This window comes from Musa acuminata, chromosome BXJ1-5 (assembly GCF_036884655.1).
Source record: "Musa acuminata AAA Group cultivar baxijiao chromosome BXJ1-5, Cavendish_Baxijiao_AAA, whole genome shotgun sequence".
Classification (NCBI taxonomy): Eukaryota; Viridiplantae; Streptophyta; class Magnoliopsida; order Zingiberales; family Musaceae; genus Musa; species Musa acuminata.
The window spans coordinates 35746083-35770724 of NC_088331.1; the positions used below are offsets into that span (position 1 = coordinate 35746083).

Below are 24642 nucleotides of genomic sequence, written 5' to 3' on the forward strand. Positions count from 1 at the left end.
CCTCGACCTGAGCACAAAAGCCAAGGAGTTAAACTTAGACAAAGATAAAGAAGGTGCTTAATTAACAGGGACTCCATGGAATTGGTAAAAGATGAAAAGATGAAAGAAATATACTGATTTTATTAGTTGATATTATTACATCGGTACTGCACTTGAGAATAGATGTAAAATCAAAGGTTATATTGGTTCATATTATAAGATCAGTATTCTACTTGAGAATAGAAGCAAAATGAAAGACTGGAGTATAAGCCGGCTATTGGTACTCAAAAAATTACTGAAAAAATTGGAGCACGAAGCCTTTATTTTCATACAAAGACTATACTGTCCTACCTTCTCTGCTGTGTATCAGTGAATGCAGATGCAATAAACCAGCGTACCTTATAAACTTCAAGAATAACATCAACTGTGTTAAAATTCAATTCCATATGTGTTAAATGCAAGATATGATACCATGTAAAAGCTAAATAAAGTGCTAGAAAACATGTTTAGAACCCATGTCATATACCTTCCACAACCAAGCTATAGTTTCGAAAAGTGTAATGAGGTATCCATTGAGAGACTTGAGAGGAACGTAGAAAATGACAGCTCTTGATGATACAAGGTGATCAATTTTCTGTCAACAGAAAATATGCAAAAAGAACTTGCATATACAGTCATCAAAGTGTGATTTACACAAATTATCAAGGATGATCACTAGTGAAATCGCATGTCCTATACAAAGAATATGAAGAAAGAAGCTAAAAGAGCACAGAGCTCAACGCTAAGAGCGTACAGAGCTACAGTTTCGAAAGTAGGAACGAGGGAGACTAGAGAGGAACGCAAAAACTGACAGCTCTTGATGATCCAAGGTGATCAATTTTCTGTCAACAGCATAAAATATGCAGAAAAAAATTGCATAGACGGCCATCGTGTTTTACACAAATTATCAAGGATGACCAGTAGAAACATTGCCTGTAATATACAAAGAATATGAAGAAAGAAGCTAAAAGAGTTCAGAGCTCAACCCTAAATATCCCATTACAAATTATCAAGGATGACCAGCAGAGAAATTGCCTGTACTATACAATGAATAGGAAGAAAGATGCTTAAAGAAGACACAGAGCTTGAACGATCGACTGATAGAACGTCTAATGAACTAAGACATGTGCCTTAATTTAAGTAAACACACATCTATTTACCCCTCTATTTACCTCGAACTAAGTAAACACACATCTCAAATATCACACAATACAGCTATAACCTTAATTTAATCAGGAAAGATTAAACAACGGAAGACGTACACGTTACCAAGCAAGAAAAGTCATGATTGACAAAATTATCCAATAATTTTGTGGCATCGACCTTAGCCGGCAATGTGAGTGGAAGGGAAGAGAAGGAGCGGCTACAGATTACCGCCGCTCTGCTGCCAGAGGTTGATGATATCAGTGGCCTGGTTGAGGAGGATGATCATTCGCTTCTGCGAAATCCAGGGCTTTTCCTCGATCTTGGACTTGAGCTCCTCCCACGCATCCTTCCGCGGCCAGAAGTAGTAGGGGCTGAGCGGCACGGTGCCATGGCCCGGGATCACCTGGTCCAGCGCCAGCCCGATGTTCTTCTCCATCCATATGAACCGAAGCACCAGCCTCGGCTTCTCCGGCGGTTTCACCACCGCCCCTGACTTCAGCCGGTCACAAACCACAACCAAATCCCATCACAAACCATGGAAGATATGGAAATAGGCGGAAAAAGAGGGTTCTGAAGCCCAACCAATTGTTTTGCTTCGGCTTCTTCCTTGTCTTCGACTTGGTCAACACCGGACAGAGTGTCGAGGGCCTCGGCAGCCGCCACGGAAACCGGTGGCGTGAATCTCCTGAAATGGGCCTTGGTGTTGGTTCTTGATCGAACGAAAGATGAGATGGTGGGCGTGGTGGCCAAAGATGAAGGGAAGAAAGGTCTGGGGGATGGGAGGCGAGCATTGTGAGCAGTTGGAAGAATGGCTTGGGCGGTGAGAGGGCTCACACACTGCATCTTTCCCGCTGCTGCGCTCCTCTCTGCTTCTTTGCTCGATGGGGGTGAGGAGAGCTCCCAACTCGGACCACGCTCTTCTATCCGTCGCTTTGGATAAGGAGGCCATCGAACGGGGCAATCCGAGGGATGCTCGTGCACCGAGCCGGCCCGATACTTTTTGGACCGGAGCGGCCCAATATTCTTTTGACTAGACCGGCCCGATTTCATGTTTGGCCGCGCTGAACCAACGGCGAAGTAAAGGGCCGGCTTCCTTTTTTTTTTTTTTAATGAAAATGAGAATTCTTGATTTTAAAAATTCTATGAAATTTCACAAAAGAAATATAGTGCTTAAGTTAATGCACATAGTATAACATCTAGCATGTGAACCGAAACACAAATAACATATATATTTTATCATCACCAAAAGAGATATTTTATAATATCGATTTTAAAGTTGAACTATATGCTTTCAAAAATATTATGCTCAAAGTTATTTCAAATGCAACTTCAAGTATATATAAGTATTAATATCTATTTCAAATACGATTTATAGCTAAAATGTATGATCTTTCCATATAATAAGCTTGAGTGAACTAGCGGACTTGGGTATGAAGTTAAGTCATGATAACAAACATGCACATGGTAATTAGAAGAAACTTTTATATTACAATAAGCCTGAAGTGATTCTCAATACTTTCATGGGTTTGATCATGCATAAGTAAGTTTGAGTTTTAAACCTCCTTGACGTAGATGATGATAAGGTGCTTTTATATGAGTAGTATAATGAATAACTAAGTAGAAATGAAAATTAACAAGATTGAATGAGTGATGAATTTAGACTCAAACATATTAGAATACATAAGTGAGATTGAATGATGAATTTAGACTCAAACATATCATCTTTGTTAATCCAAATTAGGCTCTAATTAAGTTACAATAATTGTAAGATTATGTTACTTAAAAAAGATGGGGGATGAGACTTGAGATGAGGCCTAATAGGATTGAACTCATGACTTCTTAACTACCTCGTAAGCAGCTCACATAACACTTTCACTCTATTTTGGCCTCATCCTCCTCCAAGGCCTGGTAAGCCATAAAATCCTTCTCTCCTTCTTTAGTAACTCTATTAGTTCTTCACCTTATCTTTAATGAGGCTAAAGACCCTAGTTTTAAGGAAGAAGTATTAGGATTCTAGAGGCACTAAGGAGGGGGGGGGGGGGTGAGGGGAGGGGGTAAATCAGTACTTTCAAAAATTTTAGTTTAAACATTTCAATCGATAAATCCGTATCGAAAATGTGATTAACAAAAAGTGTAAGTAACGATTGCTTAGTATGTAAATCATTATGTAATACTAAATCAAAGCAAAAGAAGAAATACAAACAAATTTATAATGGTTCGGTCATCACGACCTACGTCCACTCCCGATTTCTCTTCCTTCAAGGCCATCGGTTTTTATACCGATTTTCTTTTAATGGGTGAAGGTCAAACCACTCTTGTTACAACTCTTTCCCCTTTTCACAGGTTTAGGAGAGAACCCTTTATATCCCTCTTTTACAAAAGACCCCTCACCTCCCTTAGAATATATTCTAGATTTAAGGAGGAAGAGACTTAACATTTTTCAAGAGTTTACACTATTTTAAGATCATAAGTTTTTCATACTCTTACAAGCAAGCATGAAAAGGGATATTTATAGACCCAAAATGGCTTTAGAAATTGATCCAAAAATTTAAATACCTAGATTTTCGGGATACTAGCGGCACCACCGCTTGCATTGAGTGACACGACCACTTGCCACCCAAAGCATTGGTGGTACCACCACCTGCCAAGCTAGTACCATTGTCTAAAATAGCTTGGGAGACTATGTTTTGGTAGTACATATTGAATCCTGAATTTTGATGATGAAATCAATTGATAAGTTTATGATCTAATGTATTATATGAGAAAAGTGATGTAGAACTAACTTCGATTATGAAAAGATAAAGCAATTAAAGCAAATGAATCAAAAGTTGGGTTGGAGTTAGAGATCGAGCATCGGGCTGGAAGAATCAGACGTTGTGCCAAGATCGGACGTTGCGGGAGTCAACATGCCGATGGATTAGGTGATACACCAATGGTTTGGACGATGCGCCAGAAGTTCGCTAGGAGCTCGGATGAACAAATAACAAGCCAGACAACTTAGATTTATTATTTTATAATTTTTTAAGTCTTAAATCGTAGTTAGGGCTTAATTTGAGTTAGGATTGGGTGCAACCCTACTAACTCAATTAGAGGCCAACTAGGCTCGAATTATGGATGAATTGAGCCTATTGTTTGACCCATTCAGTGACTTAGAGCCATCTCAAGCGATTGCACTGCTGTTAGGACCAAAATCAGCACTAGGGGGCGTGTTAGGAAATCTAGGGGCGACATCACATGCGTAACGGAAGAATAGAAAATAAAAATCCTAAATTTTCCAAAATGTGTTCATCGTTATGCAAAGATTGGTACGCAAAACCCACGACACAGAAAACCATGTGTGAACCACGTGTGAGATAGTTGTGTTACCTAGGGAGATTGTATATCCCTAAATCCCTATAGATTTGTTGGAGAGGATAAAGGATGTCAAGCGTCCACCTCTCTAGCGGTCATCTATACAGTAGAGCTACGACGATGCTCCTTAAATCTCCATACTTATTCTTTGAGAAGGAGAAGGGGAGAGGAGAATAGAAGGTGACTACTAAGAAGCCCCAACCTATGGGCCTTTAGTTTTTTTCTATTTATAGAGGTCCCCAACTGACCGTAATGGATCCTACCTTACTGGGTATTGGATCTCCATCCAATTACTCAAACCTCTTAGATTAGTGGCTCTTTACCCAATAATCTCTTATTAGCTCTTATTGGTGTTAGGATCAAGAGCATTAAGAGGGCGGGGGGGGGTGAATTAGTGTAGCGAAAAACTTTTGTCGGTTCAAAAAATGACTTTCGTACGAAGAAATCTATTTTCAATGAAAATCGTTTCAGAAAGAACTTTAACTTAAGATTGAAACGAAAGTATAGTTAATGTAAAGTAACGAAGGTAGTTTGCAGTTAAGATAAAGAACAGAATGTAATGCAAACCGAGATTTAGAGTGGTTCGGTCAATCTTGACCTACATCCACTTTTGGCTTCCTCCTCCGACGAGGTCACCGATGTCCACTAGAGGCCTTCTTTCAATAAGCGAAGGCCAACCAACCTTTTACAGCTTTTCTCCTTTTGATGGGCTTAGGAGACAACCCTTACAGATTTTCACTCCTCTCTTGAATGATCAACACTTAGAAAGAAAGAGGGAGAAGAACTTCTAGCCTTTTACAATACTTTTAAGCTCTCAAATACTCATAATAAAAGCAAGCTTTCGGTGCCCTTTCATGCAGGAAAGGATAAGGTTTATATAGGCCCCGACTAGTTTGAATTCGGAGCTCAAAAGTGTCATCTCTCGGATTTTCGGGGTCCTGGCGGTACTAGTACCATAACTGGGCGGTACTACCGCCCGACATCTGACACTGGGCAGTACTACCACTCAGTCTAGGCGGTACCACCGCTTGGCAGAGCTCGGAGAACGAGCTCTAGCGGTATCATAGCCTGACTGGGGTGGTACCATCGCTTGGCAATAATAACTGCTGGCAGTACCACCGCTTGACAGGGGCGGTACTACCGTCGAGAATTCCTGGGAGACCAAGTCTCAAGGGCGGTGCCACCGTTGGCCAAGAATTCTGGATCCGAATGGGCTGATCCATTCGACCCAATTTGGGTCTATTCAAGGCCCAGTTGGCACCAGATTAAGTTAATGGGATCACCTCCCAATTCTAACTTAATCTACCTACTAACCACGACACTTAAATATTAATGCTGCAAATCATGTTCCGATGCATCAATCGCTTCTTCCAGCGAGCTTCCGGTGAACTTCGGCAAGCATCCGACAAACCCTCGACGATGCTTCGGTGGACTCCCGGCAAACTCCTAGACTTGTGACGATCCTATTGGCGAGTTCCGACGAGCTTCTTTGGCAAGCTCCTGGACTTCTCAAATTGTTCTCACAGAACCTCTAATGACTATCCGGACTTCCGACAAATTCTCGAACCCCCAACGTGATCTTGGTCTTGACTCCGACTCAACACCTACTGAATGTCTTTCTGCCATCGTAGTTAATCCTACACACTTATCTCAACATACGAATTAGATAACCAAATGACAATTGACTTCATCATCAAAATCTAAGATTCAACAATCTCCCCATTTTTTATGATGACAATCAATTGATGACGGAGTTAACCTTAACTCCTCCTATGCCATACTTAAGATAAGTCATTCTTGAATTCAAAACCTTTGAATTCAAGAGACATATTGATAAGTTAAGTTTATTTAAACTTATCAATACTCCCATCATGATTCCTATTATGATGTATCTATCTGAAGATGTCAAGGCATGACATCCATTTTCAAGTTTCATATTTCAAATGTGAAAGATAGCAATCATAGCAATTCATCACATGGTATAATATCAATTTGTAAGATTGCGATGCAAGCTCTTGATATCTTAACATAATGCAAATATTTCAAATGTAAGCTCTATGTATAACAATTCATTCTATCATATGGTAAGATATCAATTTGTAAAATTATAATCCAAGCTCTTGATATCTTAACATAATGTAAATATTTCAAATGTAAGCTCTATGTATAGCAATTCATTCTATCATATGGCCATATATCAATTTGTAAAATTACGATGTAAGCTTTTGATATCTTAACATAATGCAAATATGGTAATCATAGTAATTCCATATATTCTATCATCAATTTATCATATATTTCTCCCCCTTTGTCATCAACAAAAAGGAGAACGATTCAAGCATAGTAATAAATGTGGTAATGATTCATATCATAGAAAGATTCATATCATTTTTCAACAAGTGGTAAGATATCATTCATACAAATTATTTTTCAAGCAATCATGACATGGAGAGAGCTTTCACTACTTTTTTCTTTTTTTTATTTGTTATTTAATATTTTGCATGAAGGAGGAAAGCCATTATGAACTAATTTTGAATGAAGTTAGAAAAAATAATAAGAGATTAAATCATACTTCATTTTTACAAGGATCAAAATATACATGTGAATTAAATCCTTGTAAGTGTTTATTTCAAAAGGAAATCTTCCTTCATCAAGAAGGAATTCATATAAAAGAATCATTTCATCAAATCCCTTTCTCGATTAAAAATTCAAAGGTAAATCCATGAGAGATGCATTTTCATATGTCAAAAATCATGGAGCATTGATATGAAATAAACTTGATACATTGACATAAAATCATTTAGGCTCATGAAAGCTCCATTAAGTCCGGAAGAGAAATACAAAATCATATATTCGGACAGTATTGTTAGGATCAAGAAAGTCTGAAAATGAAATTTATGCATTAGGACAAAGTTTTGTCATAGCTTTTCAAACTGAAGGTAAAGCATGCTCATCATCATGGAAGTTTTTACATCCAAAACACATAATTTCCAACATGTTATTATAGCATGTAATCATGTAAAATTCGTATCATAAGATTTTCAGTATTGAGTTTCTAAGTGATTGATCATAGAATCAAGAAAGTTCGAAAAATGAATTTAATAAGTTTATGCATTCGGACAAATCAACATTCCTAATTCTCTTCTAATGAAATCAAATTGTTCTTCACTTAAAGGCTTTGTAAAAATATCAGCTAGTTGATGTTTAGTATCAATGAACTCTATAATTACATCATGATTAGTGATATGATCTCGTATAAAGTAATGTCTAATATCAATATATTTTGTTCTTGAGTGTTGAATAGGATTCTTTGTTAAACATATTACACTTGTGTTATCACATCTAATGAGAATATTTTTAAGATAAACTTTATAATCTTCTAAAGTGTTTTTCATCCACATAACTTGTGCACAACATGCACTAGCTGCAATATACTCAGCTTCGGTTATTAATAGTGCAATCGAGTTTTGTTTCTTGGATGACCAGGAAACAAGGGCATGCCCCAAAAATTGACATATTCTTGATATGCTTTTTCTATCTAGTCTACACCTAGCAAAATTAACAAAAAATTCTCGAATTTTGGATACCATAATCCTAGATTTGTGGTAACTTTAAGATATCTAAGTATTCTTTTAACTACTTTGAGATGAGATATCTTAGGGTTCGATTGAAACCTAGCACAAAGTCCTACACTGAACATGATATATGGTCTAGTTGCAGTGAGGTAAAGTAAACTTCCTATCATACCCCTATAAGTTTTTTGATCAAAGCTTTCTCCACTTTCATCAATTTCTAACTTAGTGAAGGTGCTCATAGGAGTGTTAATAGCTTTTAAGTTTTCCATATTAAATCTTTTTAGCAAATCTAAAGCGTATTTAGTTTGACCAATAAAGATACCATTGCTTAACTATTTAATTTGTAGGCCTAAAAAGAAGGTTAATTCTCCCATCAAACTCATTTCAAATTTAAGGCTCATAGTTTTAGCAAAAGATTCACAAAAAGATTCGTTTGTAGAATGAAAAATAATATCATTAACATAAATCTGAATAATAAAAAAATTAATTTTAAAATTTTTGATAAATAGTGTAGTATCGACCTTGTCTTTAGAGAAATTATTTTCAATAAGAAAAGAACTAAGTCTCTCATACCAAGCCCTCGGAGCTTATTTTAAACCATAGAGAGCTTTAGTTAATTTAAACATATGATTAGGAATGCTATTATTTTCAAATCCGGGAGGTTGTTTAACATAAACTTCTTCGGAAATAAAGCCATTAAGAAAAGCGCTTTTGACATCTATTTGAAACAACTTAAAATTATTACTACTAGTATAGGCAAGGAGCATCCTTATGGCTTCTAATCGAGCCACAGGAGTGAAGGTTTCTTCGTAATCGATACCTTCTTCTTAGTTGAAACATTTGGCCACTAATCTAGCCTTGTTTCTAACCACGATACCTGATTCATCTTGCTTGTTTCTAAAGACCCATTTAGTACTAATAACTAAATGATCATTTGGCCTCGGAACAAGCTTCCATACCTCATTTCTCTCAAATTGATTTAACTCATCTTGCATTGCGATAATCCATAAATTATCTTTTATGGTTTCGTTAATACATTTAGGTTCAATTTGGGAGAGAAAAGCGGCATTGACATAAAAATTTTTAAGAGAAGAACGTGTTTGAACCCTCTTAGATGTATCTCCTAAGATTAGCTCCTTAGGATGAGCATTTACATACTTCCAATCCTTGGGTAAGGATGTTTCGGAAGTAGATGCATCCAAGTTGCTAGTTGGAGAAGGGGTTTCATTTAAATTCAAAGAATCAAAATTAATATCATCATCAAAATCATTTTTCTTGATTTCTGAAATCTCATTGAAAATAACATGAATGGATTCTTTTATAATTAACGTTCTTTTATTGAATATACGAAATGCTTTAGAAATAAAAAAATAACCAAGAAAAAATCCTTCATCGGATTTAGCATCAAATTTTCCTAAGGCATCTTTTTCATTCAAGATAAAATACTTATACCCAAAAAATTTAAAATATTAAACATTAGGTTTTTTGTTGTTCCACAACTCATAGGGAGTTTTGGTGAGTAAGGGTCTTACTAGAACTCTATTCAAAATATAGCATGTAGTGTTTATGGCTTCGGCCCAAAAATATTTGGGTAGGCTATAGTTATTCAACATTATTCTTACCATTTCTTGTAAATTTCTATTCTTTCTTTCTACTACTCCATTTTGTTAAGGATTTCTTGGAGTAGAGAAGTTATGGTTATATCCATTAAATTCATAAAATTCTTGGAACTCACGGTTTTGAAATTCACCACCGTGATCACTTCGAATTGATGAAATCATAGAACCCTTTTCATTTTGAACAAGTTCACAAAACTTGGTGAAATATATAAAGCATTCACTTTTGTGTTTCAAGAAATAAATCCATGTGTATCTACTATAATCATCTACAATAACAAAAGTGTATTTGCTACCTCCTAGGCTTGATGTAGAGATTGGTCTGAATAAGTCTATATGGATCAATTGCTAGGGTATAGAGGTGCTTATTTGATTCTTAGATTTGAAGCTACCCTTTATTTGTTTTCCTAATTGATAAGCATCACACACATTATCTTTGATGAACTTGATATGAGGAATTCCTTTTACAAGTTCTTTGGATGAAATTTGGGTGATTAGTTTCATGCTAGCATGACCTAATCTCTTATGCCAAAGCCAAGCATCGTCATTCAAAACCGAGAAACACATTTCATTACAAAGATTATTGATGTTAATGGTGTATATGTTATTTAGCTTTAATGCAATCATAGATATGTTTTTGTGTAGTTTTTCAATGATGCAAGCATTAGATTTGAATTTGATAATATATCCTTTATCACACAATTGACTAATGCTCAAGAGGTTATGTTTTAAATCATCAACTTACAAAACATCTTCAATAAAGAAGTTAGATTTGTTACCTATGGTTCCTTTGCCAATGATTTTACCCTTATTGTTGTCTCCGAATGTGACATAGCCTTCGTCTATGCTAGTGAGCTTAGAGAATTGAGATGGATCTCCGGTCATATGCCTTAAGCATCCATTATCAAAGTACCATCTCTTGCTCCTAGCTTCTGATGGTATATGTTTCTCCTCTCCGATTGCCATGAGTGCCTAATGAGCAACTTGCTCGGTGTTGGACTCCTCTTTTTCGGATGCGCTTGAGTCATCCCACATTGCTTTGAGTATCTTCTTCTTTGGTGTTCTCTTCTTGGCTTGGGGACAATCACTTTTATAGTGTCCCGACTTCTTACATTCGTAGCAAATAACTTGGTCCTTTTTGGGTTCAAATTTATTTTTAGTATCATTTTTAAATTTATTTCTTTTAATAATTTTTTTAAATTTCCTTGTTAGAAGTGCCAAGTCATCGTCAAAGTCCTCATCACTTGAGTTTTCTCTCAAGTGATCTTCTTGAGTTCTAAGTGCCATATCCTTCTTGTTCTTTGGAAAAATGTCTTCATACTCTTCATGAGCTTTGCAAGTCGTTTCGTAGGTCATTAATGACCCGATTAATTCTTCAAGAGGAAAGTTATTTAAATCTTTAGCCTCTTGAATAACAGTGACTTTAGAGTCCCAACTCTTTGGAAAGGATCTTAGAATTTTATTAACGAGCTCGAAATCCAAAAACCTTTTACCGAGTCCTTTTAGACCATTGATGACATCCGTGAAATGGGTGTACATGTGTTAGAACCCTTGTAGATTCTAAACTTGGGGTTGATCTCTTTCGGGGATCGACCTCCTTGGAACTCTATAGGGGTTCCTCTCTCCAAGTTGTTGCTCAAAGGCTGTAGAAAAGATTCATCTATTGCTTATGAAAAGAGGTGGAATACATGACTATTTATAGGGCTTCTAAACCTAACTCCTAATAGGACTCTTACTTAAGACTCCTACTTCTAACCAACTCCTAATAGGACTCCTACTCAAGACTCCTACTTCTAACCAACTCCTAATAGGACTCCTACTCAAGACTCCTATTCCTTTACAACTCCTTATTCTTCTCTAAGAAATAACCTCCTAACCCTAGCCGGCCACTTCACCTCTTTAATAGGGGTCGGCTTAGATAGGTTTTACATAAATGTCCCTCAATTAGGACTCTCCTAGCTAGAGACCTAACAAACCCACCCTTTTCAAATCAGCCTTGTCCTCGAGGCTGACGATTCATGAATTTTGTGAATTTGATCTTCAAGTCATCATAGTTCTCCCAAGTAGCTTCTTCTGTTAGTAGGTTTTCCCACTGTATTAGCAATTCAGTAGTGGATCGTCATCGTTGAGACACGATCCGTCGATCAATAATGGCACTTGGCTGAGTTTGAATTTCTCATTGGGTAGTCATATTTGGTGGGTGGCTTTGGGCTGTCTCTAAGCACCTATTTATAACTTCCGTCTGGCCATCGGTTTGTGGGTGATATGCTATACTCCTTTTCAATTTAGTACCCTGCATATGGAATAACTTTGTCCAAAATCTGCTCGTGAAGATGCAAGTAGAATTTATCATAAGCACAATGTGTCCCTTATAGTATAATTTTTTTGAGTCCCAATTGTAATGAGCCATGGGGCTTGGCGCTTCCTCCAATTTTTTTATAATCTTACTAGTCTCTGAATCTTCCTATCATTCCATCTTAATATCCTTAAGAAAGTCGCTGGTCGGAAGTGAAACGGTCGAAACTTCAACTTGCTCGGGTAGCTGCGAAAGCGCATCTGCAAGAACATTCTCTTTCCCCTTTTTGTAAGTTATTTCATAATCAAATCCAAGAAGTTTTGTTACCCATTTTTGCTGCTCAAGGGATGATATCTTTCACTCCAAAAAGTACTTAAGGCATTTATGGTCGGTTTTAATTTGAAATCATTGGCCAATCAAGTAGGGTCTCCACCTCGTTGTTGCGCGCACAATGGCGAGCATCGCCTTATCATATGTTGACTTATTTTGATGGGAGGGAGATAATGCCTTACTAGTGTATGTGAGTGGTCGACCATCTTGCATGAGAATGGCTCCAATTCCGACTCCAGATGCGTCGGCCTCAATAATGAAGGGTCGATTGAAATCTGGTAGTGTTAGCACCGGCATCGTCGTCATGGCTACCTTAAGTTTGTTGAAGGCAGCGGAGGCTCTGTCCGACCATTGGAAGACATCTTTTTTTAGTAAGGAAGTAAGTGGTGCACTGATCTCTCCATAGTTTTTCACGAACTTGCAGTAGAAGCTTGTTAAATCCAGAAAGCCATTTAGCAATTTTATGTTCCTTGGGGTCAGCCAATTTTGCATTGCTCCAATTTTGAAGGGGTCTACTGCCACACTTCCTCTAATATGATATGCCAAAGATATTCCACCTTCTTTTGAAGAAAGTAAAAATTCATAGTGATTGTTGTGTTCAAAAGGTGATTTTCGGTATGTCTTCTTCGCGTACTCGTATTTGATGATACCCGGATCGAAGGTCCAGCTTTGTGAAGATTTGTTCTCCCTTTCATCTAGCAACTCATCTACTACTAGAATAGGGTATTTATCCTTGATGGTTATGCCATTGAGAGCTCGGTAATCAACACATAATCGCCATATTCCATCCTTCTTTCCTATGAGGAGCACCGGTGAAGAGTAAGGGCTGCAACATGGCCGAATAACTCCTCTTTCGAGCATCTCTTTTACAATCCTTTCTTTTTCATCCTTCTGGAGATGTAGATATTGATATGGCCGAGTATTTGCTGGAGGTTTGCCTAAAGGAATCGTTATATAATGATCATGCCGACGGGTAAGAGGTAGGTTGTACGGTTCGTCAAATATATCTAAAAATTCAGCAAGCAAAGGAAGTAGGTTTGGATCTTCAAATTCTATTGGCTCTCCCTTAGTTTGCTGCTCAAGTTGTACCAAAAATATGTTGCATGCTTTATGCAAAACCTTCTCCATTTGTTGTGTGCAAATCGTCGTTACGTCGCCCCCACGTTTCATATTCAGTATCACCTGTTTCTCCTTATTGTAAAATTTCTTAATTAGTTGCATAAAATTTCAAGAAATATCATCTAACGTCATCAACCATTTAATTATGAGCATGCCCTTATGATTGTTAAGAGGGAGAAGGAAGAAATATGTAATTAGTTTCTCTTGGTCCTACAACAATAGTTTCTCCTGCGGGCGCCTACGATCACAATTCAAAATCCATCCATCGGCGACCTTAACGTCAAACCTTATGCAATTCTCGATAGGTAAAGTCATCTGGACAGCAACCTTACTGCTTAGAAAGTTATTAGTACTGCCCGTGTCGATGAGAACAGTGATCGGTTGTTGTTTGAGAAGGCCTCCAACTTTCATCGTTTGCGGGTTTGAGTAGCCGGCTAATGCATGTACCATAACTTCAGTCGGTTGTGGCTCTTTTTTTGCATATTCTTCTTCATGTTCAAGGCTCTCTTCTGGATGTTCAATGACCTCTTCTTCTATTGGTTCAATCATAAGAAGTCTCCCTTTACTACAGCGATACTCACGGCTCCACGGCTCGTCGCAATGCCAACATAACCCCTTTGCATATCGCTTCCGAAGCTCTTCTCTTGTTAACCTCTTTGGTTTAGGGACTCGGTTGATAGTAGGGGGGGCTGAGTGCTTCAATATTGCTGGTTGAGGAGTGACCCTAGTCCTTCGAGCTTCATGGTTCAATTGCTCCTCTTGATGTCGTGCGAAAGAGATGGCTGCCATAAGCGTGTACGGTTGTCGTGCTTTAACTTCTCCTCGGATCTCCGGCTTCAAGCCCTCAATGAAGGTCCTCAATAACTGTTTTTGAGACCAATCATGAGTTTGATTAGATAACTTTTCAAACCTGGTTTGGTACTCCTGAATGGTAGAGGTTTGTCGGATCTTTGCTAGTTGTCCGTCAATATTCTCGTAATCGGTTGGTCTGAAGCGGATCAGCAGTCCTTCTTTGAATTGTTGCCATGAAAGGACTCCATAAGTATGTTTAAACTAGTCAAACCACAGTATAGCATCCCCTTCAAGATGTATAGCTACAATTTTCACCATAAATGCATCCGCGGTTTTGTGGTACTGAAAATATTACTCCGCGCGTGAGATCCAACCAATCGGGTCTCCTTCTTCCCATCTAGGGAAGTCCACTCTCATGCATGGATAGTTGGGGTCAATCATAGAGCCTCCCCTCCCTTGGAACTCATCTCTTCGGGCCTGGTGCGATTGGGCAAAGCTCTCTCCGTGATATGATTTTTTCGGGCTTAGTGGTCGGCCCAATCTGAGTTCGGTAAAGAGCGTCCGAATCTTATCCTCCATTCGCACCTCCAAGGCTTCGAATTTAGTATTGATTACCTCCTTAGATGCCATAGTATATGCCTCCAAATCTATGATGTTAAGATCTCTTTTGTTGTCAGGTTAAAGGCATGTATAGGTTGAGAGAAGTGATGGTCGAAAGGGTTGGTGGATCGGTGGATGTAGGCTACGATTTAGGCTTGTTTTGTGGCTGTTTTGGGTGTAGTTTGAGGGTGTAGTTTAGTGGAGTTTTAGGGCTATGGATGAAAGTTTTAGATCTGTGGTAGATGGCAGCAAAGGTTTGATAGAAATCTGTGGAAGTTGCAGCAAGTATGTGCTATCTTGTAAGAGTAGATTTGTCGTCGAAGAAACAATGGTTTCTCGATGTAATTTCTACCAAAAACTTGAGAGAATTGAGGAGGGAATTGATAGCAAAATTACAGTTTATATGACAGCAAGGATGTATAATTTAATCAAGAGAATTTTGACAGTATAATAGCATGGAAATTGGTGCAAGTTACGATTGCAGAATTCTCGTCTAGAAATTTCAGCGGGTTACGACGAAAATTTGCAGGAACACAAAATCATTTTTAGAGTTCAATTTCTTAATAGATCAATCTTAGATTGAAGCTAAGATGATCTATGAAGTGTATAAGAAATTTCATTAAAAAAATATTGCAAATAGATGGGTTAAGACAACAATATGCGGCTGAAATTTTCTGCAGCATAGATTTTTAAGTATAGCAGATTGGACGTAAAAGATCAGTGGTTTATATTGAGAATTTTTTGATGAAACCAAAGGGAATTCTACTGTTAGGAAGTGTTAAAGCTATCATAAAAATTTCGTAGAGATTTGAATAGAAACAAGATAGTATCAAGATCAAACAAACAGTGCTATGCGGCTAAAATTTTACAATGCAGATTTTCAAGTATAGCAGATTAGACGTAAAATATCAATGGTTTATATTGAGAATTTTTTGACAAAACCAAAGGAAATCTGCTGTTAGGAAATTTCAAAGATGTCATAAAAATTTTGTAGAGATTTGGATAGAAAAAACATAGTAGCAAGATCAAATAGACAGTGCTATACGGTTAGAATTCTGCAATGTATCTTTCGTCGTAGAGATGAAAACTTTATGACGAAAAGTTTATGCAGCAATATAGGAATAATTTTTTTGGGATTTTCAATTAAGGATAACTAAATTGCTGCAGCAGTAAGGTAGAAGACGACAGAATTTGACAACGATCTCTTAAGCAATTGTGGGAATTACTTTGGGTGATTGTGGAGGGTTGATGGATGGTTGTGGAAGGGCAGCAAGATGCCAAGAACGCTGCTCTGACACCAGGTGTTAGAACCCTTGCAGATTCTAAACTTGGGGTTGATCTCTTTAGGGGATCGGCCTCCTTGGAACTCTATAGGGGTTCCTCCCTCCAAGTTGTTGCTCAAAGGCTGCAGAAAAGATTCATCTATTGCTTATGAAAAGAGGTGGAATATATGACTATTTATAGGGCTTCTAAACCCTAACTCCTAATAGGACTCTTACTTAAGACTCCTACTTCTAACCAACTCCTAATAGGACTCCTACTTCTAACCAACTCCTAATAGGACTCCTACTCAAGACTTATATTCCTTTACAACTCCTTATTCTTCTCTAAGAAATAACCTCCTAACCCTAACCGGCCACTTCATCTCTTTAATAGGGGTTGGCTTAGGTAGGTTTTACATGAATGTCCCTCTCAATTAGAACTCTCCTAGCTTGAGTCCTAACAACATATCACCTATGGTCTCGCTCGGTTTCATTCGAAAAAAGTTCATAAGAATGTATTAAAAGATTGATTTTTGACTCTTTCACTCTACTTGTGCCTTCGTGAGTTACTTCAAGTGTATGTCAAATATCAAATGCAGTTTTATAAATCGAAACACAATTGAACTTGTTTTTATCAAGTGTACAAAATAATGCATTCATAGCCTTTGCATTAATAGCAAAAGTCTTCTTCTCCAATTCATTCCAATTGATCATTGGAAGAGAAGACTTTGAAAATCTATTTTCAACAATATTCCAAAGTTCAAAATCCATGGAAATAAGGAAGATCCTCATTCAGGTCTTCCAATAGGTGTAGTCCATCCCAGTGAACATAGGCGGACATGTAATAGAGTGACCCTCTTAGTTTTCGGCATATGCTATCTCTCTTGGGTTTTAATCTAACTGAGAGTGAACCTGCTCTGATACCAATTGTTAGGATTAAGAGCACTAAGAGGGGGGGGGGGGGGTTGAATTAGTGTAGCAGAAAACTTTCGTCGGTTCAAAAAATGACTTTCGTATGAAGAAATCTATTTTCGATGAAAACTATTTCAGAAAGAACTTTAACTTAAGATTGAAACATAAGTATAGTTAATATAAAGTAACGGAGGTAGTTTGCAATTAAGATAAAGAACATAATGTAAATGCAAACCGAGATTTAGAGTGGTTCGGTCAATCTTGACCTACATCCACTTTTGGCTTCCTCCTCCGATGAGGTCACCGACGTCCACTAGAGGCCTTCCTTTAATAGGCGAAGGCCAACCACCCTTTTACAGCTTTTCTCCTTTTGGCGGGCTTAGGAGATTACCCTTATAGATTTTCACTCCTCTCTTGAATGATCAACACTTAGAAAGAAAGAGGGAGAAGAACTTCTAGCCTTTTACAACACTTTTAAGCTCTCAAATACTCAGAATAAAAGCAAGCTTTCGGTGCCCTTTCATGTAGGAAAGGGTAGGATTTATATAGGCCCCAATCAGTTTGAATTCGGAGCTCAAAAGTGTCATCTCCCAGATTTTCGGGGTCCTAGCGGTACCACCGCCATAACTGGGTGGTATTATCGCTTGGCATCTGATACTAGGCGGTACTATCGCTCAGTCTGGGTGGTAACACCGCCTGGCAGAGCTCGGAGACCGAGCTCTGGTGGTACCATCGTCTAGCAGTAATAACTATCGGTGGTACCACCACCTGATAGGGGTGGTACTACTACCCAGAATTCCTAAGAGACCAAATCTGCTGGGTAGTGCCACTGTCAGCCAAGAATTCTGGGTCCGAATGGGTTGATCCATTTGGCCCAATTTGGGTCTGTTTAGGGCCTAATTGGCACCATATTAAGTTAATGGGATCACCTCCCAATTCTAACTTAATCTACCTGCTAACCACGACACTTAAGACATTAATGCTGCAAATCATGTTCCGATGCGTCAATCGCTTCTTCCGGCGAGCTTCCGGCAAACTTTCCGACGAACATCCGACGAGCCCTCGGCGATGCTTCGGCGGACTCTCAGCTAACTCCTAGCTTACGACGATCCTTTTAGCGAGTTCTGACGAGCTTCTTTGGCAAGCTCCTGGACTTCTCATATTATTCGCGCAAAACCTCCAACGACTGTCCGGACTTCCAACGAACTCTCGAACCCCTAACGTGATCTTGGTCTTAACTCTGGCTCAACACCTACTGCATCACATACTTGTTGAATCTCGTATTTTGATGATGTAACTACTTGATATATGTTTATGATTTAATCTGTGTTTTGAGTGACGCAGGATGCTTCGATCAGGATGAGACAATTAAAGCAGGAAAATCATATTGTGCCGGAGGAACATGTCAGAAGATTGGACGTCGGGCCGGTGGATCGGTCGACGTATCAACAGAAGGCTTCGGGCCGTGGACTCGGGCATCGAGCCAAGAAGAGCGGGTATTGTGCCAAGGATATCGGAGTTGCGGAGTCAACTGGCCGATTGGGCAATAGGCTGCAGGAAAGGATGATGCGCCGAAGAATCGGACGAAGCGTCGAGGGACTAATGACATGCCGGACAACTTGGTTAATTGCTTAGGATTAATTGTCTCGATCAAAGTTTTGTTTTAAGTGTGCAGGATTAACTACGATGAAAGTTAGACATGTAGTAGGAGTTGCGTCGGAGTTATGACAATGATCACGTTGGGAGTTCGAGAGCTCGACGGAAGTTAGGACAGTCGTCGGAGGTTCTACGGGAACAAATCCGAGAAGTCCATAAGCTTGCCAAAGAAGCTCGTCGGAACTCGCCAAGTGGATCGTCGCAAGTCCAGGAGTTTGCCAGAAGTCCGCAGGGGAATCACCGAGGGTTCATCGGATGATCGACGGAAGTTCTCCGGAAACTCGCTGGAAGAAGCGATTGATGAACCGAAGCAAGCTGCAAAAATTGTCTTAGGATTTATCGTAGTTAGCACAATGATTAAGTTGGTAATGGGAGGTGATCCCATTAGCTTAATCTTGGGGCAATTGAGCCCCTGAAAAACTCAAATTGGGCCGAATGGATCTACCCATTCGGACCCTGATTGATGTGGGAGGTGCAACCGCCCAAGCCAAGAGGTAGCACCGCTTGGGCTAAGTCTCCCAGGGAGACTAGGCGGTGCAACCGCCCCAGCCTGGAGGTGCAACCGCCTGGGCTCAGTCTCCGAGCGAGACTGGGCGGTGCAACCTCTCCTGACAAGAGGTGGCACCGCCTAAGCTCAAGTTTCGAGCTCTGCCAGGCGGTGCAACTGCCCCAGTCAGGAGGTGCAACCGCCTGAGCTCGGTCTTCGAGCTTTGGCAGAGAGGTGCAACCGCCCCTGACAAAGGTGGCACCGCCCAGAGGCTCAGTCTACGAGCTCTGCCAGGCGGTGCAACCGCCCCAGTCAGGAGGTGCAACCGCCTGATCCCGGAATTCCGGGAATTGACAGTTTTGAGCTCCAAATTTGAACTGGGTTGGGGCCTATAAATACCCCACCCATTCAGCACTGAAAGGAGGAACTTACACTCGTAATCTTGATATATTTCTGTGATTCTTAGAGCTTAAAACTGCTGTAAAGACCAAAAGTTCTCGTCCTTCTATTCTTCAAAGTTTGAGTTGTAAGGAGAGGAGAGAAAACTTCTATAAGGGTTGTCTCCTAAGCCCATCAAAAGGAGTGAATTTGTAAAAGGGTGGTTGGCCTTCGCCTATTGAAGGAAGGCCTCTAGTTGACGTCGGTGACCTCGTCGGTGGAGGAAGCCAAAAGTGGAGTAGGTCAAGATTGACCGTGTTAGGATCGAGAGCACTAAGAGGGGGGGGGGGGGTGAATTAGTGCAGCGGAAATCTTACAGCAATTTAAAAGCTAAAGCTGCGTTCATCCGATAAAAAATGATTTCGATATAAAAGCAGAATCACAGTGCAGTTTGCGTCTAAGCGCAGTTTTGCATCTAAGCGCAGTTTGCGTCTAAGCGCAGTTTGCGTCTAAGCACAGTTTGGGTCTAAGCGCAGTTTGCGTCTAAGCGCAGTTTGCGTCTAAACGCAGTTTTACGTCTTAAACGCAGTTTTACGTTCAAACGCAGTTTTACGTCAAAACGCAGTTTTACGTCTAAACGCAGTTTTACGTCTAAACGCAGTTTTGCGTCTAAACGCAGTTTTACGTCTAAACGCAGTTTTACGTCTAAACGCAGTTTTACGTCTAAACGCAGTTTTGCGTCTAAACGCAGTTTTACGTCTAAACGTAATTTTACGTCTAAATGTAGTTTTGCGTCTAAAAGCAGTTTTGAACCTTGAAAAGCATTTTACGTAGAAAGCAATTTGTAGTTATAAATGGAATCCGAATGTAAGCGTAAACTGTAGTGTGAAGATCGTACGAAAACACGATTTACGTTTGAATGCAGATTCTGAAAGATCAGAGCTTGGAAACTCGTTCGTAAAGGCGCAGAGGGCAGTAGCAATGTAGGAGGTTTGCAGTAATGATAAAGTGCTCAAGGTAAAAGCAAACCAGAGATTTAGAGTGGTTCGGTCAGTCTTGACCTACTCCACTTTTGGCTTCCTCCTCCGACGAGGTCACCGACGTCAACTAGCTGCCTTCCTTCAATGGGCGAAGGCTAACTGCCCTTTTACAGTTTCTCTCCTTTTGACAAGCTTAGGAGACAACCTTTACAGATCCTTTCTCTCCTCTCTTTACAACTCAAGACTTAAGGAACAGAAGGAGGAGAACTTTAGGACTTTACACAAATTTGAGCTCTTAGAATCACTGAAAAGATCAAGAATTCGGTGTGGATCTATATCCTTTCAGTGTTGAATGGGTAGGGTATTTATAGGCCCCAACCCAATTCAAATTTGGAGCTCAAAACGATCAAATCCCGGAATTCCGGGATCAGGCGGTTGCACCTCTTGACTGGAGAGGTGGCACCGCCTAGCAGAGCTCGAAGACTGAGCTCAGGCGATTGCACCTCTCTGCCAGAGCTCGAAGACTGAGCTCAGTGGTTGCATCGCCTGGCAGAGCTCGAAGTCTGAGCTTGGTGGTTGCATCACCTGGCAGAGCTCGAAGTCTGAGCTCGGTGGTTGCATCACCTGGCAGAGCTCGAAACTGAGCTCAGGCTGATGCACCTCTCTGCCAGAGGTGGTTGCACCTCTCTGCCAGAGCTCGAAGACCGAGCTCAGGCGATGCATCACTTGTCCAAAGAGGTTGCACCTCTCTGCCAGAGCTTGAAGACCGAGCTCGGTGGTTGCACCTCTTGGCAGAGCTCGAAACTTGAGCTCTGGCGGTGCTACCTCTTGACAGAGGAGGTTGCACCGCCCAGTCTCGCTTGGAGACTGAGCCCTGGGCGGTTGCACCTCTTGGCTGGGGCGGTTGCACCGCCCAGTCCCGCTGGAAGACATGGCCTGGGCGGTTGCACCGCCTGGCTGGGGCGGTTGCACCGCCTGGTGCAATCAGGGTCCGAATGGTTCGCTCCATTCGGCCCAATTTGAATCTTTTCAGGGGCCCAATTGCCCCAAGATTAAGCTAATGGGATCACCTCCCATTTTCAAGCTTAATCATCGTGCTAACTATGATTAACTCTAAGACAACTTCTGCAGCTTGCTCCGATGCGTCAATCGCTTCTTCCGGCGAGTTTCCGGCGAACTTCCGTCGATCATCCGATAAACCCTCGGTGATCCTTCTGCGGACATCCGGCATACTCCTGGACTTTGCGACGATCCACTTGGCGAGTTCCGACGAGCTTCGCTTGGCAAGCTTCTGGACTTCTCGGATCTGTTCTCGCTGAACCTCCGACGACCGTCCGAACTTCCGTCGAACTCTCGAACTCCCAATGTGATCATGATCTTGACTCCGGCGCAACACCTGCTGCTTGTCTTACTCTCATCGTAGTTAATCCTGCACACTTATCTCAACACATAGATTAGATAACAAATGACAATTGACTTCATCATCAAAATCCGAGATTCAACAGACCGAACAACTCTAAATCTCAGTTTGCATTTCCTTTTAGCATTTTACCTTCACTGCAAACTTCTCAATAGCTTACTGCCTTCTGCGATTTTACGAATGAGTTTCTAAGTTCAGAATTTTCCGAATCTGCGTTTAGACGTAAATCGACTTTTTTCGTATGATCATCATATTTAAGTTTACGTTTACGTTTTGATTTCAATCATAATTATTTACTGCCTTCTGCAATCTTACAAATAAGTTTCTAAGTTCAGAACTTTCTAAATCTACGTTTAGACGTAAATCGGCTTTTATCGTACGAACGTCGCATTTCAGTTTGCGCTTGTATTCTGCTTTCCATCATAAACTGCAAACAGCCTTCGTAGATCTACTTTAACATCATCTTGGTTAATCTCAAGTTAAAGTAATCTTAAAATCGGCTTTCACATCGAAATCGTTTTTATCGAACGAACGCAGCTTTCGTTTTAATCGCTGAAAAATTTCCGCTGCACTAATTCACCTCCCCCCCTCTTAGTGCTCTTGATCCTAATAATTGGTATTAGAGCTCGGTTAACTCTCAAACGGATTAAAACCCAAGAGAGATGGCTTACGCCGGAAACCAAGAGGGCCATTCTATTACTCGTCCACCGTTGTTTAACGGATTGGACTACACCTATTGGAAGACCCGAATGAGGATCTTTCTTATTTCTATGGATGTTGAACTTTAGAATCTTGTCGAAAATGGTTTTTCGAAGTCTTCCCTTCCAATGATCGAATGGTCGGATTTAGAGAAGAAGAATTTTTCTTTAAATGCAAAGGCTATGAATGCCTTATTTTGCGCTTTGGACAAAAATGAGTTTAATCGGGTTTCTTTGTGCGAAACGGCTTTCGATATTTGGCGCACTCTTGAAATCACACATGAGGGAACTAGTAGAGTCAAAGACTCGAAAGTTAATATTTTACTACATGATTTCGAGCTTTTTCAAATGAAGCCAAGCGAAACCATTGGTGACATGTACACCCGTTTTACGGATGTCGTCAATGGTTTAAGAGCTCTTGGCAAATGTTTTTTGAATTCTGAACTTGTGAACAAGATTTTGCGTTCTCTTTCTAAGAAGTGGGATTCAAAAGTAACGGCTTTACAAGAAACAAAAGATTTAAATATTTTTCCACTTGAAGAACTAATTGGTTCATTGATCACATATGAAATGACGTGCAATGCACGTGAAGAACTTGAGAACCACCTTCCAAAGAACAGGAAGGATTTGGGACATAGAACATTTGAAGACCACTCGAGCATAAGCTCAAGTGATGGTGAATTTAAACTATAAATGAAACAAAAATTAAAAAGTAAAAAGAACGGAATTACTTGCTTTGAACGCAAGAAGAAGAACAAAAATTGGGATGAATCGAGCTCCTCCGAAGACGAGGAGAAAATCAACAAAGGCGAGGTGGCAAACTACGCCTTTACGCCTTTCGACGCTGAGGTAATCAAAATGCCTTTAATTTACTTTGAAATTACATGATGCTTTTCATAAAGCATTTTTCTTTTTTATTTAATTTTCTTGAAAATTGCATGTTTAATAATTTTATAATGAAAATACAAACAATTAGGAATCATGCTTATCATTCTAGTAATTTTGAAAATTACATGTTTATGATAAACAAAATGATTTTGATTAAAAATACCTTATGAAATCATGCTATATGTGGTTGAGAAGTAATAATGTGTATCATGTTGATTTCCATTGTTATTTCTTGATTTTGAGTATATGAAATCATGTTTAATTTGAAGTTATGATTAATGAGTATATATTTTTGAAATTATGTATGATGATTCTTGATATTTATGAATTATCAATTTTCATGATAATAACAGTGGCTTTAAAAAAAATTGATGCATGTTTTCATAAATGAAAAGGCATGCTAACATGAAATCGACCACTTAAAATGAAACACTTAAAAAGGGGAAAATATATTATCAATGAAATCATGAATCTATTTATGTTATAAATTTTGTGAGCCATAAAAATGATTTTGATGATTTAAATTTGAAATGAGTTTTATCAAAACCATGATCATGATTTATCAAATTGAATGAATTGAAAATGAATGATGATTTTTCTCTTGAATGATTGTGACCTGTATTCCTTGTATTCATGATATGATTTTTATACAATTCCGTGTATTCATAAAATATTTATCTCATCACCCAATTATTTTCTTCTTGATATTCCTTATGTGATGATATGAATACATGAAATATTCATTAATTTATGTATACAAATGAAAAGTTATGATCATGCATGGTAAGATATAATTTGACAAAATTGATACCATCATGATATGAAGCATTTATGATTTGCAATGATGCATGCAATACTTGAGCTTGTTAATTATGATGTGATGTATTGCATATGATGTAACTCATGATTTAAAATGCTATGAGTTGTTACTAAAATGATGTATGTTGATTTAATATCATGAATGCTCTAAATGATTAATGTTCGGTATCATGAATACTACATTATCATACATGAAAATAGTGATAAATATTTTGAAAATAAATGATTGTATCATGTTAGATGATTTTATATATTGTGCATGATAAGCTATAAGTGGTGATTGAAACAATGATCAAAAT

The 24642-nt window shown here is 39.2% G+C and overlaps 1 protein-coding gene across 1 annotated transcript; it reads right to left on the reverse strand.

Moving 5' to 3' along the window:
- Positions 1–1218: 1218 nt before the first annotated feature.
- On the reverse strand, positions 1219–2229 carry LOC135675067 (small ribosomal subunit protein cS23z-like). The gene is made up of 2 exons (XM_065185336.1): positions 1747–2229; positions 1219–1657 (listed from the first exon to the last, which is right to left on the reverse strand). The coding sequence occupies exons 1-2, from the start codon at positions 2212–2214 to the stop codon at positions 1382–1384; spliced, it is 744 nt and encodes a 247-aa protein (XP_065041408.1). The 5' UTR covers positions 2215–2229; the 3' UTR covers positions 1219–1381.
- Positions 2230–24642: the final 22413 nt, after the last annotated feature.

Excerpts from the sequence above, each read along its gene's own strand:
- LOC135675067 (XM_065185336.1), bottom strand. The coding sequence starts at position 2,214 with ATGAAATCGGGCCGGTCTAGTCAAAAGAATATTGGGCCGCTCCGGTCC. Across the intron at positions 1,658-1,746 it reads AAGCCGAAGCAAAACAATTG|TCAGGGGCGGTGGTGAAACC; the intron begins GTTGGGCTTCAG and ends GACCGGCTGAAG.